Source organism: Zingiber officinale, chromosome 9A, assembly GCF_018446385.1.
Source record: "Zingiber officinale cultivar Zhangliang chromosome 9A, Zo_v1.1, whole genome shotgun sequence".
Taxonomy (NCBI): Eukaryota; Viridiplantae; Streptophyta; class Magnoliopsida; order Zingiberales; family Zingiberaceae; genus Zingiber; species Zingiber officinale.
This window is the reverse complement of record NC_056002.1, coordinates 2,659,974-2,679,254: the sequence shown is the minus strand read 5'-3', so window position 1 is coordinate 2,679,254 and position 19,281 is coordinate 2,659,974. Positions and strand designations below refer to the sequence as shown.

General features: G+C 39.7%; 1 protein-coding gene across 1 annotated transcript in view; it reads left to right on the top strand.

Moving 5' to 3' along the window:
* The window catches only part of LOC122019866 (E3 ubiquitin protein ligase RIN2-like), a 28,025-nt gene extending 13,726 nt beyond the window's left edge, over window positions 1–14,299 (top strand). Inside the window, exons 5-12 of the mRNA XM_042577452.1 lie at window positions 5,338–5,434; window positions 6,200–6,314; window positions 10,416–10,573; window positions 10,675–10,812; window positions 10,886–10,953; window positions 12,477–12,701; window positions 13,642–14,011; window positions 14,092–14,299. Coding sequence (XP_042433386.1) covers window positions 5,338–5,434; window positions 6,200–6,314; window positions 10,416–10,573; window positions 10,675–10,812; window positions 10,886–10,953; window positions 12,477–12,701; window positions 13,642–14,011; window positions 14,092–14,148 — 1,228 coding nt within the window. The 3' untranslated portion in view covers window positions 14,149–14,299. The remainder of the gene's footprint in view (window positions 1–5,337; window positions 5,435–6,199; window positions 6,315–10,415; window positions 10,574–10,674; window positions 10,813–10,885; window positions 10,954–12,476; window positions 12,702–13,641; window positions 14,012–14,091) is intronic.
* The last annotated feature ends 4,982 nt before the right edge of the window (window positions 14,300–19,281 follow it).

Below are 19,281 nucleotides of genomic sequence, written 5' to 3'. Positions count from 1 at the left end.
GATTGTCGTTTCGGAGTCAGGATCGTCCTTTTCGGCTTGTAGGGCAATGTTGAGGTTCGACTTCTCTACTAGATTTTCTGCAAGTCGAGATTCGTGCAGTTCGAAAGTTGAAAACAATTGTTCCAATGTACTTACCTCGAGATTCTTAGAGATGTAGTAAGCATCTACTAACGAGGGCCACTCGGGAGTTCTCGGGAAGGCGTTGAGCGCGTATCGAATTGAGTCCTTGTTCGTTACTTCTTTTCCAAGGTTGGTGAGTTGAGTTATCAGTTCTTTGATCCTCGCTTGGAGTTGCGCTACCTTTTCCCCTTGGTTCATCCGGAGGTTCGTCAACTGAGTTCGGAGGATGTTGCGCCTGGCTAGTTTCGCTTCGGAGGTACCTTCGTGAAGCTCCAGGAATTTCTCCCAGAGATCTTTAGTGGAGGTGTAGCTTCCGATCCGACTTACCTCCTGAGGTGATAGAACGCTGAGGAGGTGGAATTCAGCTTTTCTGTTGGCGACGAAATCGGCTTGCTCCTTCTTGCTCCACGTGTTTTCTTCTTTGTCTTTAAGAGCTGCAAAACCATATTTCATAGTAATTAAAATATCAAAGTCTGTTTTAAAAAATACCTCCATTTTGCGCTTCCATGTGGCGAAGTCTCCGTCGAACTTCGGGGGATGGATGTTCGCTCCGGCCATCGTCTTGATCGTAGTGCTTCAGTTGGCGGTTAGTCCTTCTAAGGCGATCAGCGGAGGCCGGCAAGAGGGGGGGGTGGTGAATTGCTGTAAACAAAAATAAAACTACCCTCCTCGGATTTCAACTCAGAATAAATGCAATAGTAAAATAATAGAGGCAGAAAATAAAAGCAGAAACAGAATTTAACCTGGTTACAACCAAGAGGGTTGTTAATCCATGGCAGTGAAAAGCGCACTAAGAAAATTCTCCTTTGCTGAAGGCGGAGAAGCCTTTTACACTCTAATGGCTTAGAACTACTGCTAGGAAATGCTTACAGAGTTGAATGTAGAAGTTGTTGTGACTTTCCTAGCTCCAGGGGCCTTTATATAGGTCCTGGAAATCTTATCCCGAGAGTCCAAGGCGCCTCTAGCTCGGTCAGCGGATAAAACTTTATCCGCAGCGCAAACGGTCAAACTGACCTGGCTCAAGGCGCCTTAAACAAGTCTTTCAAGGCGCCTTCAATGTTGAAGGCGCCTTCAAGGTTCCTGTTACAGTAATTTCTGCTACAGTAATTTCAGCCTCTTTTGACTTCTTTTCTTCTTCGCTTTGGCTTTCGAAGCTCCGGTCTTTTGGGTGATTGCGGTCAACCAAAATAGGGCTTACCCGAACCCAAGTCCGACCTTCTCCTCTAGCAGGCTTCCGTCCGGCTTCTCGTCCCTCGAACGCCGCGCACGTTCTTCTCGCTCCACCGGAGTACTCTTTCGCAGCTCTCTCGTCCTTCGGACGCACCGAGCCCGTCGGCTCCCTTCCCGTGTCGTCCTTCTCGCTAGCTGCGTCTTCCGCTCGACTTCCTGCGCTCCTAAGCTCCTGCACACTCAGACACAGGGATCAAACACAAAGCAGGACCTAACTAACTTGGTTGATCACATCAAAACTACCACGGGGTCCAACAATCTCCTCCTTTTTGATGTGCATTATCCCAAGTTCAAGTTAGGAAAAAAAATAGACATAAAGAGTAATTTTAAAGAAAAACTACTAAATTAACCAGTTAAGCATAACTTTTGCAATAGATAAAATTGCAACACATTTAAAAAAAAAATAGGTAAAATTTTAATTTTCCTAACTCCCCCTAAACTTGGACCTTTCTCTTCTCCTTTGATCACAGCAAAAATGGGGTACTAATAAGAGAATACTAAGTAAATTATTAAGGTAGAAAAGTTCTGATCAAAAATGAATTTTTAAAAAAAATTCTAAGTTAAATTGAATTTTCAGAAAAAAAATTCTAAGCAAAAATGAATTTTTAGAATTACAAAAATTTTTTTTCTAAGTTAAATGACTTCTTGAAATTTCAAAAAAAAATTCTAAGTAATATGAACTTTTAGAATTTTCCAGAAAAAATATTTTAACCAATTTTTTTTTTTTGAATTTATAAAAATCATTTTCTAAAAATGTTTGATTAAACTTTCAAAGTATTATTTAATTCTAATTTTTAATGCTTTTTCAGAAAGTTAATTAAACATTTTATTTCAATATTTTAGCTTTCAGGTCGTGGCGAGGCACTAGGCCTTCTTGGTTATTGGAGCAACAACCACTTCCTTGACAAAGCTTCCATAAAGAATTTCAATGTTTAATTTTCTCACTTAGGCTTTTAACTAAAAGTGAAATTTAAACTAACAAAGATTTTGGAACCCAATAAAGATTCCTTCCTGCAGGGTTGGTCAAAAACTTAGGGGGTACATGATTTTTGGGCACTTTTCTAAGTTGACCCTGGTGTTTTCTAATGTACCAATTTAATTTTCCATAAGTTCTATTTCTTGGGCGACACAGAGGATATCTCGATCGGGGGAGAAAACGGGTAAATTCCATATAGTCCAATATGTCTGACAAGTCGCACTATAACTCTATCCAAGTTGCATCTTCCTTTCTGGGATTCCGAAAAGGTACTTTTGGAACACCAACGGGCATTAATTTAAAGACAAAATTGAGTACTATACTTCACGTTAATATGGAAACGTAACAATGGCTTTATCATCTTTATTTCTTTTTCTCTTTATTTTTATTGTATTTTATACATAGATTTTTATACATATGGTTCTGATTTTATACTATCGTACATCTCAAGTGGACATGCTTTTGCTAATTTCATTTTCAATTCTTTATTTTCTTTTTCTAATTCGAATAAGTCTTTAGAAAGCGATTTAATAAAGCGAAATGACTGAGTCGGGGTTAGATTTCGTACCTCACTTACCTAACTCGGTGAGGCTCCCCCTTTACTGCTGCTTTCTTTTTCTGATGTTCCTCCCCCTTCGTCGATGCTCATCTCTGAGCTAGTCGTTTCTTCTAGTTGATGGTTGGCCATCAGTGCTAGTCCCGAGAATTCTTCGACTTCCGATTCGGAGGATGACGAATCATCCCACGTGGCCTTTAGGTTGTGTTTGGTTCGAGCTGGCTTTTTGCTCCTTTCCTTATCCTTCTGTTTGCTCTTCAATTTTGGGCAGTCCTCCTTGATGTGCCCTTTTTCGTTGTAGTTGTAGCAACGGACAATCCTTCTCTTTTGACGATGTTTACTTGACTGCGATCTAAATTTATTAGATTTAAAAAACTTATTAAAATGTCTTACCATTAATGCAGCTTTGTTTTCGTCGATTGTCGCTTCGGAGTCAGGATCGTCCTTTTCGGCTCGTAGGGCAATGTTGAGGTTCGACTTCTCTACTAGATTTTCTGCAAGTCGAGATTCGTGCAGTTCGAAAGTTGAAAACAATTGTTCCAATGTACTTACCTCGAGATTCTTAGAGATGTAGTAAGCATCTACTAAGGAGGCCCACTCGGGAGTTCTCGGGAAGGCGTTGAGCGCGTATCGAATTGAGTCCCTGTTCGTTACTTCTTCTCCAAGGTTGGTGAGTTGAGTTATCAGTTCTTTGATCCTCGCTTGGAGTTGCGCTACCTTCTCGCCTTGGTTTATCCGGAGGTTCGTCAACTGAGTTCGGAGGATGTCGCGTCTGGCTAGTTTCGCTTCGGAGGTACCTTCGTGAAGCTCCAGGAATTTCTCCCAGAGATCTTTCGCGGAGGCGTAGCTTCCGATTCGACTTACCTCCTGAGGTGGCAGAACGCTGAGGAGGTGGAATTCAGCTTTTCCGTTGGCGACGAAATCGGCTTGCTCCTTCTTGCTCCACGTGTTTTCTTCTTTGTCTTTAGGAGCTGCAAAATCATATTTCATAGTAATTAAAATATCAAAGTCTGTTTTAAAAAATACCTCCATTTTGCGCTTCCATGCGGCGAAGTCTCCGTCGAACTTCGGGGGATGGATGTTCGCTCCGGCCATCATCTTGATCGTAGTGCTTCAGTTGGCGGTTAGTCCTTCTAAGGCGATCAGGCTCTGATACCAAGTGTTGGTGCAGCGGAGGCCGGCAAGAGGGGGGGGTGGTGAATTGCTGTAAACAAAAATAAAACTACCCTCCTCGGATTTCAACTCAGAATAAATGCAATAGTAAAATAATAGAGGCAGAAAATAAAAACAGAAACAGAATTTAACCTGGTTACAACCAAGAGGGTTGTTAATCCAGGGCAATGAAAAGCGCACTAAGAAAATTCTCCTTTGCTGAAGGCGGAGAAGCCTTTTACACTCTAATGGCTTAGAACTACTGCTAGGAAATGCTTACAGAGTTGAATGTAGAAGTTGTTGTGACTTTCCTAGCTCCAGGGGCCTTTATATAGGTCCTGGAAATCTTATCCCGAGAGTCCAAGGCGCCTCCAACAAGGTTCAAGGCGCCTCCAGCTCGGTCAGCGGATAAAACTTTATCCGCAACGCAAACGGTCAAACTGACATGGCTCAAGTCGCCTTAAACAAGCCTTTCAAGGCGCCTTCAATGTTGAAGGCGCCTTGAATATGTTTAAGGCACCTTCAATATGTTTAAGGCACCTTCAATATGTTTAAGGCGCCTTCAAGGTTCCTGCTACAGTAATTTCAGCCTCTTTTGACTCCTTTTCTTCTTCGCTTTGGCTTTCGAAGCTCCGGTCTTTTGGGTGATTGCGGCCAACGAAATAGGGCTTACTCGAACCCAATTCCCGACCTTCTCCTCGAGCAGGCTTCCGTCCGGCTTCTCGTCCCTCGAACGCCACGCACGTTCTTCTCGCTCCACCGGAGTACTCTTCCGCAGCTCTCTCGTCCTTCGGACGCACCGAGCCCGTCGGCTCCCTTCCCGTGCCGTCCTTCTCGCTAGTTGCGTCTTCCGTTCGACTTCCTGCGCTCCTAAGCTCCTGCACACTCAGACACAGGGATCAAACACAAAGCAGGACCTAACCAACTTGGTTGATCACATCAAAACTACCACGGGGTCCAACACCGCCTTGGTGAAACAAATGCCTGATGGTGTGAAGTTGACCTGTTAGATGATAAGGATACATGCTGGTCTTTGCTTGGTGCTGAAAACTAGATTCTAGATATGAATAGGAGAAACTTCATTATTGGATTCCTCAAAACACACAGTAGATGGAAGGATTTATATTTTTCTGGCTAATTTTCAAATGGTAATACATATGCAATAGTCTTCTTGGACTACTCAAGAAGCATTTTGATTAGAACCTCCAAAACTCTACTTTTTAACTTGCAGCATATTTGTTCTTGCTTATATAGAATCCTGAGTTGATTTTTGAACTGGACGCTTTTATTTTTGTACTTTCAGGATGAAGCTCTGTATGGTGCTGTGCAGTTCATACATTTCTAGCTTGTTTCTGCTATTGTTCTTTGAGCCTTTAAGTATAGCTTTTGATACATTACAGGTGATTATTTCTAGGCATGCTTTATACTTGAGAATCAGTGTATCTTGTTTATCATTTTGCGTAAAGTTCCTCTTGTGTAGATAAAGTAGGATAATATTTTATGGATTATGTCAGGATAGCTGGTTTCATATTCTTCATTTCATAAATACCACTTAAAGCCAAAGAAGTAGCCATCTAATTAGACTATGGTTTAAAATCTCGAGCCTTGTCGAGGTTTCAATTCCAGATCGGAATGATACAGTTTTGGTACTGCATCGTATCGTGCTGATATAAGTTCAGTATTTTTTAAATATAAAATATATTAACTAAAAATAAAATTATTAATCTAAATATTTTTTTAAAATAATATATATATATATATATAATGGGATAATTTTATCAAAATTTAATTAAGTCTCTTTAAATTATCTAAGATAGGAGTTGATTAAATTTATTAACCTACGTATTTAATTAAACCATAAGTTCATATTCTTGTTCCGCAACGACCATGGGCATGCACGGCTTGTGCGACGCCTCCGAAGGTGTCGCGAGGCCTGCACGATGCCTTCGAATGCATCGCTGGGTCCGCGTCGTGTGGACCCGACACCGTGTGCCTGTGCCGGTCTGCGAAACCACTTGAGATTTTAATCCATGGATTAGACTTCCAACATTCAAGAGTATTTTAACAGGAATATTGTATGTTTAAGCCAAACATCCTTATCTAAGATACCAAAAGCAAAAAAGCATTCTTTGTTTTTCTTCATCTGATGTTTCTTGTCTTTGTAGACCATTATGGTACATGGGTTTCAGTTCATTGAAATTTATCAACGATGCTCCAATGAAAATGTCAGCTTAGACTCCGATATTCAGAAAACAGCAGAATATCTGAAAACAGCACCAGGTAAATGAAGGCTATAAAATGTTTGCTTTTTTTGGCATAAGTCTAAAATCTTATTCCTCCTTGATTAATTGACTATGACTTCTAAGTTCTAACTGTTTTTGGTATCTGCATAACCTCAAATGAGATAATATTAAGTTCACTCGAATCTTCTAAAATTGTAGTTGAAAACTTATGTTACACTATTGATGGTTCATTTGGTATGTGAAAATCATTCCTCACAAGTTAAACTCAAGAAACCTGTGCTTGGGAATAGATATTCAGATTACTTTAAATGTGTTAAAAAAATAACCAGAAAGTGTTGAGAAACAATAATTCCATCCTGCATTTTTTTTGATGTTGAGTTATGTGAGGTTTTCTTATGATATTTACATGTAGTTGTTTTTTCAAAGTAAAAAAAAAGAAGAAAAGAATCTATCAAAACCATGCCCACAATGTTATATGGAACTGTCTAGGTCATCTGATTAAGCTGGGAATCTGAGGTTAATCTGGTTGGTTTGGTATCTGCATAAACTAGACCTGGCCAGTTCATCTGATTAAGCTAGGAATGCGAGGCTAACCTTGTTTATTTAATACAAGAACCTGATTCCTTTACAATTATATTACTGTTAAGGTGGGGTTTAATATATACTGGACTACTGACTCATGTTCAGTATGACCGAGGTGGAACTGATCATGAGACTGCTCGGCCGAACTCTGAGGTACTCTGAAGGATTCTGAGCAGTTCAGTATGGCCAAGGTGGAACTGATGGTTAGTTTAGGATCTGTATGGACAAGGTGAAATGGGCCCAAATTGCCTCTTGAGTTAAGGGGTAAAGTTTCTTGAGTGGAAGGCTAAAGGGAAGGGGTCTGATCTTCTTTAGCTCCCTGAGGTGGAGGCACTGTATTCCACAGGAGGAGACACACGATCCTGATCTGTAGATGGAAAAGATGAAAGTCTTGGTTCAGGTAAGATCTTCTCGGCTGCCTTTGGGGCCAAACGTATAGGCATTGGGATCGGTGTTCAGATTGTCAAATACTAGATAAAAAAGGGCAGCCCAGTGCACGAAGCTCCCGCCATGCGGGGGCCCGGGGAAGAATCCATTGTACGCAGCCTTACCCTGCTTGTTTGCAAGAGGCTGTTTCCAAGATTCGAACCCGTGACCTTTTGGTCACATAGCAACAACTTTACCGTTGCGCCAAGGTTCCCATAGTAGCAAATTGTCTTTACCTATTTTATTTTTTAATGTTTTCATTAGCATTTATATAAAATATTTAGTTATCATTGGATGAATCGACTAGTTTGACTGATTGAGCCATCAAATCATTACCCAATTCATTCTCTGATCCTGTTTTGAGAACACTGATAAGTCATGTTGGTTCAGGTTATTTGTGTAATAATGGAGAAATGCCTCTTGATTGGGACTCAGATTTATTAGACTACCATTACTATTTTATTTAATAATAATTATTATTCTGAAATGAAATTTAATAACATAAATGTAAAATTAATTAAACGAATGTATTCTGATTTTCTAATATCATATTTTCATGGTGCAAGGAAAGTGGCTTAAATGATGGACAATTCCTTGGTTATTGGTACTTTGATGATATATCAACTTCATTGCCAACTCTCTGAAAAAAAAACTCTCTTAAGAAACAATGTGATAAGCAAGATGACCCCAAATATGGTGCATGGTGAGAGGTGGAACGGGCTCCATAGGCAACGAGGGTTCAAATCTCACCAGGGCACATTATACCCGGTGAGTTTGAAAAACTTGTGATGTTGGGTTGTCCGCCAAAACCCATTTGCACTTCCCGAATACCCTGGTCGTTGGACTGGATATTCATAAGGTGGATGATCTTTCAATCTGTTGGTGGATTAGTCCCTGGAACTCCCGCTAGCTCAATCCTCTTTGCCGGTAGAGAAACCTTACCACAAACTCGATCAAGAACTCTTGGATTGCTTTGAGCTTTGGAGAAGGGGTTAACCACCTTAAATTTTCATCACCAAAGCCAGCCAATCTGAGTTCAATTATATAGAGCTTGGGAATAAACACCCAAGCTATGTTTCCGCCACCAGTCAATTGTCATACTTACCAGTATCTTTGTGGAATTCTACCGTTACAACCTAACAGCTTGATTCCAATCAACTGCTCACCATGGATCAGTCGATTGGTCTTCATGGGCTGAGTGAACAGAAGCATGTTGTTCTCTCCCAGTCGACTGTACAAGTCGACTAGACTAGCCCTAGAACCACAAACCTTAGAATTCCATTTCGGGTTTGCTGGTTCTCAACCACTAGTCGACTGAGACATATATCAGTCGACTAGTAAACCCTAATTTAGGGTTTTACTCTCAAGTACAATCACTCATGCACTTGTTCTCATCCGCACAACCTTGACCTTGCATTCTAGCCTCCTCCATCAACCTTGTGTCCCTTAGATGCTTTGTCATTCTTCACGCCTTGCATTCAAGAGCTTCCTTCGGCCTTGTCCTTGTTGTCGCGTCTTCCTTTGCCAAGAGGCTCCTTACCTTCGGGTCTTCATCCTTGCCAAGAAGCTCCTCGCTCCCGAGACTTCACTTGCCAAGAGCTTCTCGCTCCGGAACTTCATCCTTGCCAAGATCCCCTCGCTCCGGGTCTTCACCTTGCCAAGTCATACTTGGACTTACACGACCAAGCCTCAAGCTTGGACTTACACCGCCAAGACTCCCATGCTTAGATTTCACCTTTGTCAAGATCACAGGTCTTTCCTTGCACCTGTCACCTGCACACTTAACCACGCATATCAAATACAGATGCAAATCCTAACTTAAACTCTTTGTCCAAACATCAAAATCTAAGGGTATGCCGATTGCTCCAACATAGATTATCAAAAAAAAATGTGATAAGCAAGATGGTACCAAATAAACTATATCTCAAGGGGTATATAAGCCTGTGAATATCTAGTTGTTATGAATGAAGTTTTAGGTGAGTTGGTCTGTGTTAAGTTTTGTTGCTTTGCTATTGTTTCTGATGAAGAATAGATGAGTAATTATTGGCAAATAAATTATTTTTTGGCATAGCATAATCTGTCGTAGGTTCTCTGAAAAAATTGGGACTATCCTTTTCCATAAACTGTCATCTGAACTTGGACATTGTTTTTTTGCAGCTTGCCAATATGTCCACTTCAGTTCAATAAAAATCGAATTCATTGAAAGACCTTTGGTAATAAATACATTATGTCATGTATGGGAAAATGATTGATTAGGATTGATTACCTCAAACAACCTTTACAATTAATCTCCTCTTGAAGGCGTTCTATCCTCTATTTGCTTTGTGGCGAATATTATATCAAGTCCAGGGTCCTCCAAATATTTGAATTCATCAGTCAATAACTTGGAATACCTACCAAATGGCTAGCATATATGTTTTACAAATATTTAGCGAACCTAATATGAAAATCTTTGTTGTATTCTTTCTTAATGTTCTTCTGAAGAAATCTATCAGAAAATCAATCTTTTAGTATAGAGGTTCAGTATTATTCTACATCGGCAACTAGCATTAATAGCTTTTTAAATATTACTGGTTGAAATTCAGTCATGCTTGTGCATGTGGGAATCTTCTCTATACATTTATAATTACTTACATGTGCAATTTTCTTTTAGAGTCCACAAAACTACTATTCAAATGATAGTTCTTCCTACTTTTAAATTCATGTTATCATGCTAAGATTTGATGGTGAAATCTGTGGGCAGATTATTGATATCCGAGGGAGGTCATAGGAGCTATGCCAATAAATAATTACTATATTGCTTTCAACTGTAGGTTGTTTTTCTCTAGGTTGCAGCAAAGGTCCATCCAATTTTCACAACCTTCACCCATGTTGCTGTAAATTTTGTCCTTTTCTGCTTTGCCTCTCATAATGTCGTCTTCAACTGAAATCTTGTCTAACATGATAATTGTTTCACATTTATTGATATTTTTCTCCTTGAAGGTATTCACTACTGGCTGATAGATACCTTTGCTTAGTCTGAAGCCATGCATTTATTTTTGTGTTCTATCAATTATTTTGTTTTAAACCAGGATGGTGTATATTTCATATTATGATAAAACAGCAAAATCTAATTCAATTTGTTTTGCAGGCTCTCTATCTGAATGGAAGGGCATTCTCATCAGACATTGTGGTTTCATTCTAGATATGATGACATTGCTAACAGCACTAGGCCATTACTTTGTTATCTGGTGGCTTCATGGCTTAGCATTTCATCTAGTAGACGTAGTTCTTTTTCTTAATATGCGTGTAAGTGGTAAATTAGCATTTCAAAATATCTTTTATATAATTTAGGCTAACTGGAAGTTGTATTCTGGTTCTAAAATATACCTTATATCTGAGGTGAACAGGCTCTTATAAGTGCAATTGCTAAGCGAATTAGAACATATCTTAAGTTGAGGAAAGCCCTTACTTCCCTAGATGGAGCACTTCCTGATGCTACATATGAGGAACTTCGTGCTTTTGACGATGAGTGTGCAATATGCCGAGTATGTGGTTTCAATGTTTTCTAAAACTGTTTCAAAAAATTTTCCAGCGGAAGGATTAATTAGAAAGTTGCAGGGACCAATGGTGAGGGCCAAAAAACTGTCATGCAATCATCTATTCCATCTCGTGTGTTTGAGATCTTGGTATGACCTATGTTCTCTCTCGCCTTTGATCATTTTTTTACCGTGATGTTTGTCTTAACATCTTTATGAGATTCTATTGGTTAAATATTCACGCATGAAATTGTTGATTTTTTACACATTGAGCAACTGTTGGAAGATTTTGTCCAGAAGTATTGACATTCCACATTCCATGAAATGACTATATTTACAAAAGATTGCGCCATGTAAGAGCAGAATTATGCATAACTGAAATTTTGCAAGGATAAATGGATATATGAATGTCTGCGTTAGGAACACTGAAACTAACAAATTGGGATTTTTGAATGTCCACTGCCTTTTAAGAAATGAATTCCTGATAGCAATGCTATCAGATATCCTTTCCTCGTCAGATGGCAATTGTTTTGCTTTGCTGTCAAATGTAAAATTGATGTCTTTCGATGCATTTGAAGAGTATCCTAATTATTGCATGATTGCACTTTTCTGATGTATCAAAAAATTGTTAACATATTTGGCCTTTTAACATATTATATCAACGAGTTCAAGATGTTTTTTTTTGCACTGTTTAGTTCTGGTTCCACTTTGTGCTCATTTATTATAACAGAGCATCTCACTGCACTTATAATTATGCTCCCTAAAAGCTGGATTCATTGCCAGACATTTTCAACACATTTATTAGGTGATGATTACTGAAAGAAATCATAGGTGTAGGAAATGTAGAGACTTTTGAAACATGGACTAACTGTTTGTTCACAAATTTGAGGGCTCTGTTTCTTGGCCTATATAATGACTACTCTGATACTGTTTGGAGATATTATTGCCTATAAGAGTTTGTTTAAATTAATTAAACTTTTCAATCCCAGTTGAATATCTTTTAATATGCTAAAAGTAATTCAAAACAAAAGTGCTATTTTGCACATGATTTATCCTTTGCGCAAATACCAATTCATGCTTTATCTAATCCCTTGACATGCTTGCAATATCATTTTTTCAAAATTCTGTTCTAACATGGTTAGTTATTTGAATAATTGCCTATTCATTTTTTTTTAATCATTTGCTTATTGCTCATGCTATCAGGAAATTATTTGCTCATTGTTCAGGCTATTCAGGAAACATAGGATCCCATATTCATACAATGCAGTCTAATCTTTCATTTGAATTCTCAATACATTGTTTCAAAAGTTTCACACATTTATTTAGCATTGCCATTGAGGAGCTTGGCCTTTTTAAAGCCTTTTTTTAGTTCATGTATTGTCGGTTTGAAGATGAGAATACACAAGTCTCTGAGATTCTAATAATTAGCTTGGTATTAGTAGCATTTGCAACAACTTGTGCGCTACCTCCGGTTACGGCATATTATAGATCTTTTCCCACCACTTAATGTGGCCATCAATTCATAATCTTTGTTGTATCATAGTTGAATCTTGAAAAGCATAGTCACACATTTGTGAAAGAACAGTACTATGACTTCTTACATGCAGATTGTTTGTTTTGGAGTAATGTTCCATAGGGTAAGCCTCAGGCCTTTAAATTTAATAACATCTCAGGCTCGACCAGGGTTTGACTGATGTCTACTCTTGCCCAACATGCCGGAGGCCATTATTTACTTCTAATGTTCAAGGAGGCATAAGGTCTGCTTCTGGAAATGCTATAGATGGGCAACAAGTTGCTGAACATCTGAATTTAGGATTGAACCAACAAAGAGTTCCTGGTCATGCACCTTTAGGAGCATCTCCAAACCCATCACAGAATACTTCGGATACAATCTGGAGGTTATTTTTCTCTTTATACTCTTGTTTTACCGTTGCTACCCTTGTGTAAGCAAAAATTGTGGTCATAACATGCTTGTTTATATAATACCATTAACTGTAACTGCAAGATTATTTCATTTAGTTGCTGCCACAAACATAATGGAATTCTATAGCAGTGCTTTGCTAACTTGTTATTTTTACATGAGCATACTTGCCACAGTTTGTTGGGTACTCTTCCAACTGAAAATGGCTGACATGTCTATTTCTTAGCTGGATTTTGAATATTAGAGATATATTGATTCCTTGTTCTAATATTATATGGAGAACGCCTGGCTTGTTTCATCACTTACTCTGGTGTCATATGATTCTTCCCCAGCCTTGGGTTTAAGTGCTGCTGCATTTTTTGGCTGGTCACTCCTGTTAGTCACTACTGTAGTGTTTATTCCTTTAGCTACTCTTTAGTTATGTAGTCTATTATACATCACTATCAGTTGTTGCTAGGAAAAGTAAACTATCACTTTGAAAGTATAGCAAAAGGGAAGAAAAGTTGATATAATGTAACTGTTTTTTCTTTCCCTCCAGCCTTTTCACTTACTCTCGGGCCATTAGTTTTTGAGGAAAAAAACAATTCTGAATCCTCTATCATTTTCTTTTCCCCATAATTTTAACACCAGTATTTCTATCCTTCAAGTTTTGTTTTCACATAAACACTCTTAGCCTTGCTCTTTGATTTACATTGCTCATTATTGTAACTCTTGATCTTGATACTCTTGCATACCTTATCATTTCTAGCCCATCCTTAGCATAACTTTTTGTTCTTTCTGTAAAAATCAGTAATAATCATATTGAAATTAGTTGCTTAGTAACAATGGAAGAAACAAGTCATATATGTGTGTAGTAATGGTGCAAAATGTTGTTACATCGGTTTTATCTTGAAATGCACTTTTTGTTTGGTGTCCAGGGGTGCTGCATTCGACTCCAGTTTGACACCTACATGGATGAACCAAGGGATCGATGGTGCTAGTTCATCAAGTTCAGTCACATCCGTAGGATTTGGCGGGGTTCAGATGATGATGAGGCAGCTTGCATCTGTTAGTGAAAACTTTGCTCAGGGTTCTCTACATGATTCAGCTTGGAATCTGTGGCTTCCTCAGCATACTGCGATTCCTCATATTCCTCCATCCTCCTCCACGAGGCTGAATAGAAATGCAGCTGGTTTACGGATCAGGAACGCCACATCCCCGGTTAACAGTAATATGTCAGAGTTACTCACTATGGTTGATAGAGTGCGTGAGGTGTTGCCACATGTTCCCGACGAACTAATTGTGCAGGTATGCCACTGTGTCCTTAATTGACGGGACTATTTTCCATTTTTTGTTGGGTGCCGTTTAAAAAATTTCTTCCGTTTCAGGATTTACTGAGAACCAACAACATCAACATCACTGTGAATAATCTTCTTGTACAATAATAACCCTAGTGGGCATAACTCATAGCAACTATAAAGCTTTGTATATTTAAGACGGCAGATATAGGTTATTAAAAGAGCTATCGGCATGACTTTGTATTTACATTTTCATAAGTCTCGAATCCAACGGAAAGAGCGAGAAAAAAAAAAGACACCTGAAAGCTTGTGGCTGTGTAATTTCCCCCTAGCTGCTTTCTTCATAAATTTTTCTTTGTAGTATTTACTCGCCTTTATTGCGTTTCTTTTTCTTTAGTAAATAGAATAGCCGTTAATAAAACATAAATTTTTACCATTATCTCGTAATGTTAAGAATCAGGGGTGCAATCAAAACCGAATTGAACAATTTGAAATTTGATTGATGATATTTTGATTTTAATTAATGACACTGAATAAATTTTAAAAAATAAATATATATATATATATATTAAATTGAATTAATAGAATTGATTTTTTTTTTTTTTAAAAAAAAATCTGATAGATTATATAAAATTTTATAATGGCGATTTAGTCAGTCTTTGGGCTTTGGGAGGGATCGCAGTGCGAGGTCGCGCCTGTCCGTTTCCGGGCAAGAAGTCGCGACGTTTCGATCGCACCCTGAGCAGCGACTACAATACAAATTTGAACCGGCACCGCCTGCGCCCTTCCCAGTTGCAACCCAAGGCATGGAGAAGCCGCCGAGGTCGAGGCAGAGGCCCGGCATGGAGCGCCCCTACGCTGTGCTGCACAAGAACCTGACGGAGATTGAGTCGCGCCTTCGCCAGCTCTCCGCGGCCAACAACGACGGCGCATCCTCCTACTCCCCGCACCAACACCAGACGGTGTGCAAAGACGTGGCGGCGAAGATCGACTTCCTCAAGGCGCTGCTCGCCGCCGAGATGGAGGCCCACGCCAGCGACACGGCGCCGCCGCCCAAGCACATCTTCCACCTGCTCCACAGGCTAAGCGCCGCGGAGCACGCGCTGCGCGAGAGGGAGGACGGCCTCGACGGGTTGCCGCCGGACGACCCCCACGACGTGTCGATGTGCTCCTGCACCCACGAGTGCTTCGACGAACCGCAGCCGGACACAGAGGCCGGGGAGGAGGAAGAGGAGGAGGAGGATGTTGACGGCGTGCCGGAGCCTGAGGATTTCGGGCCACTTGAGGACGAGAAAGCAGAAAGTCTGGCGAGCCCATGGAACAGTTCAGTGGGAGAAGACGAGGAAACAGAGCACGGCTGGCATTTCGGATGCCGGTTTGACAGCGCCGCGGTGGCGCTGGCATCGGCGGCTGCAATTGGAGTGTGGTTGGCAACAAAATTCTACGGAGCAGAAGAGGAGGTTTTCCTGGTGCCAACTTGAAAAACAAGAACACAAGAACTTTCTGAAAGATGTCTTAGACATCTCTTATCCCTCGCATCACCCCATTGATCCTAATAACATGATTGCTTGTTCGGTAGAAACATTGTATTAAGTTCACATCATTATAACATTGCTATGTTCATGCCTCCTTCTCTCTTGATCTGGCAGGAAACAACTGTTGCAACGAAGATTGGAATAAGAATTCTAGTGAGATCCTTGTAAAGTTATCCATAGAAACCTTTGTCAAAGCTAGCCTCCTTTGATTTAACTTATCAAGCTTATCGCAGTAATGTTCGTCCTGTCATTACGCAACCAGAACCTAAATAACTTCAAGAAAACAAAGAAAAACTTTGAAAAGGCAGGGAATCCTATATATTACGGCAAACACACTTTATGCCAATCAAAGTCGCGCATGCTGAGGATCCCATCCGACAGTGAAGAGCGATTCGCGTTCCTTGTTCTACGACACGACTGTACAAGTCAAGTCATCCAACTTTTTTCTTCACGGGGAAGTTGGAAGAAACATTCCTAGAAGAGCAATTCAAAATGTACAGACCTTGTATATTCCTGTTCTGTTTGCCTATACAATTTGATCCTGGAACAAAGATATCGTCAACAGAGCATTATTGGACTGCAAAGATCATTTTATAGACTGTGATATCGAAAGAAGCATATGTATAATCGTGCAAAGTTGACTATCGACATACCTTTCCTAGTAAAATGACAGGGAGGGGAGATCCAGGGGCTGGTGGACTTATAAGAGCACGGAGACAATTAACAAACTGCATAGTAAAAGAGATGACGTTACAAAAATAATAAAATCATGTGATAAAAGATAATTTGCTCGTCCAAGCACCTAAGTAAGTCAACACAGAGAAAATAAATCACGGATGACTACTAGTTATTAGTGCAGATAACTAAGATATGATGTAAGACATGTTCAGACGTGCTAAATTTCGACCCATGATCTCATATAGTAACACCTCAAGCTCAACTACAGCACGAGGGATCACAAAAATAATAAAATCAGGACTAACAAACAATCAACAGTTAAAACCAAAAATGTCAAAGCATGGCCTTAAACAATCGCCGGGCCGAGCTAATTGTTTTATCAACATTCTGTCCACTACCAGGCTCTCCATTGCTCAAGAATTTAGAATCATACTGGATAGCTCTACAAAGCTGATCTCTTGCTTCAGCTTTATTCAAATATAAAACCAAGAGAGCAAGCTCTGCTCTTGTCGCATCTAATGCGCTGCTCATCTTCTATTCTTGATAGATTCTGACCGAATCTTATTAGTCAACTGAAGGAGCACATCATAGACTCTATGTTCAGTGCTAATTCGATTTATAATACGGTGAATGAAAGTGGGCCAAATAAGATCAGATAATCAAAAGTCAAAGGGGAGTTAGACTGTCTCATATCATCAGTCGTATAATTTTTGATTAGACATAAGCAAAATAAGTTTCTCAGATCTGAGATATAAGATGGAGCTCGTACTCTTCCTGACCTGTCCCTGACTTATCGGACTTCCTCATCTCGAGCCGTGTAAACAGGTCTGGTACTTTCACTAAGACAATTCCTGACCGATCCTTCAGTGATCAAGACGTGAAGGATAGGTCCCTCGCCACAGTCTCAGATACAGATAAAACCCGGACAGGTCGTCATGGCTCATCCTCCTCATTAAGACTCAAGTCGGGTGATACATTTGAATGATCATTTCAAGCTGTTTGTAGCTAACCTCATGCGGGACGGAAAATACTAAGCGACAACAATGTCAGAGAATCGTAACTTCCTGTTAGAGAATAACTGTCATACGTCAGGGAATATTCCAGTGGTCTGCTATCAACTGCGAATGAAACATTCCTTCCACCAATAGGAGATCACCGTACATCCTCTCTTATCCAACAAGCATGACACCCGAAATTCTCTGTCAGCTTGCAGACTCTTAAGGTATGCAACGTCATATAAAAAGGGAGGTACTCTTCCTTAGCTAGGTACGTGCACATACGCACTCGTCTTCAACAGTTCTTTTTTCCTTTGTACATTGTTCTTCTGGAAAAAAAGTAATTGATTTGAGCGTCGGAGGGTCTGCACCAAGGATTTTTTTCATGATTTCTGGTCTTTAACGCTTCGTGTATTTGTCTGAGTATGTACAGAGTCTAAGTACCATCGGTTTCGTCACCGCTATCCTGGAATTTCACATGGGATTCGTTTTTTCGAGGCACATACACTAGATGTGTCAAAATCGCCTCTCCGTCAATACCAGCACCGTCTCAACCGGTCTTATTTAAATTCTCAACAGAATCAATTCATCTAAATATCCAATCCAAACGGATCCTGTACTCGACAGATCTCGACGCCACACAATGATTATTAAAAACACAAGATCCGACATGGCAAAAATCAAGCATCGATCGGATGTAAATAGAAAAATACATATTTGTGATACTTACACGCTTCGAAAATAGCTATCGACCTCCGAAAGAGACGAACTCTAAAACGATTTGGAAAGAGAAAACGATGACAATGGGTCAGGTTCGGGTCGAATTTTATATCCTCCGTCCTCATATCCATCGGGTATAGGATCTCCGATGGGTATACACATACCCATTAAATAATCGGATATCTTCTATAGTTATAATTTTTTTCTTTCTATCCAACTATTATTATTCAACAAAAATATATTAAAATTAACAACCTATTAAAATATATATATATATAATTAAAAAATAGATTAAACATCTATATAGTCTCCTCCTAATATCAACAAAAAAAAAAAGTAAATTAATTTTGGGAAAAAAAAATTCTATGTATATATATATTATTTAATTGGGTATTCTGATCGGGTATCAAGTATTGATAGTCTCTCCATACCCTCCTCTATTCGGATCGGATATCGAATTTTTTATCGAGTTCGAATGAAATTATCATCATAGGGACGACGAGATCACGAAAGAGGAAGATTTGGCTGGAAATAAGGCGACGACCACGGATCGGATGTTGCAGAATGTATGTGACGATGCGGTACGACCGTTCTCTGGAACAGGTTTTGCAGATCAGAGTCGTGGAATGGTTTGGATATCGTTGCACTCAGTAGTCTTGTATGATTCCCTGCAGGGAATCCCATCATGCCTTGATTTAAATAATGGGGTTTTTTAATTTTGTAAAATTGCACCACAGACATTTTACATTTTCCATTGATGGATAAATTAGGAGTGTTAGCTGAGACTCAGATTTTAAATCCCTTGAATGCCTAACTATTTCATATTGCTTAGGGTTAAATAATGGCCTGTTTGAAATTTTAGAATATCTAATGTGTGAATCAATTTAAACTAATATGATTTTTTTAAACGATTAAAATCTTATATGTTCCAAAATTTAGTATGTCAAAATGATATTTGATAATAATGAATATTGATCCTGTCTGAACGCTGAACCAACGGACGTTGGGTATGTGGCGCTCTCCGAACTGATGACGTGGATCTCTGGCCGGTCGTAGGGGTCTCCGGCGAACTTGCAAGGAAGTTGGGCCGGGAAGGGGTTCTCGGCGACGACCCTCCGAACGCTCAAGTCAGGCAAGAGGAAATTAGGAAGTGGCTTCGAATATCGTAGAATGCGTACCTCCGGCGAAATGTGAGGACCCTTATATAGGACTGTGAAGAGGCTCATGCACACATACCGAGGCGAATACGTGTTCTCTAATCATACCTCAGTATGGGCTTGTCAGAGGAGCTTGCCTGACACCATACTGCTACAGTCCGAGCACCTCTCTGATGGGACGGCATAATCTTCTGT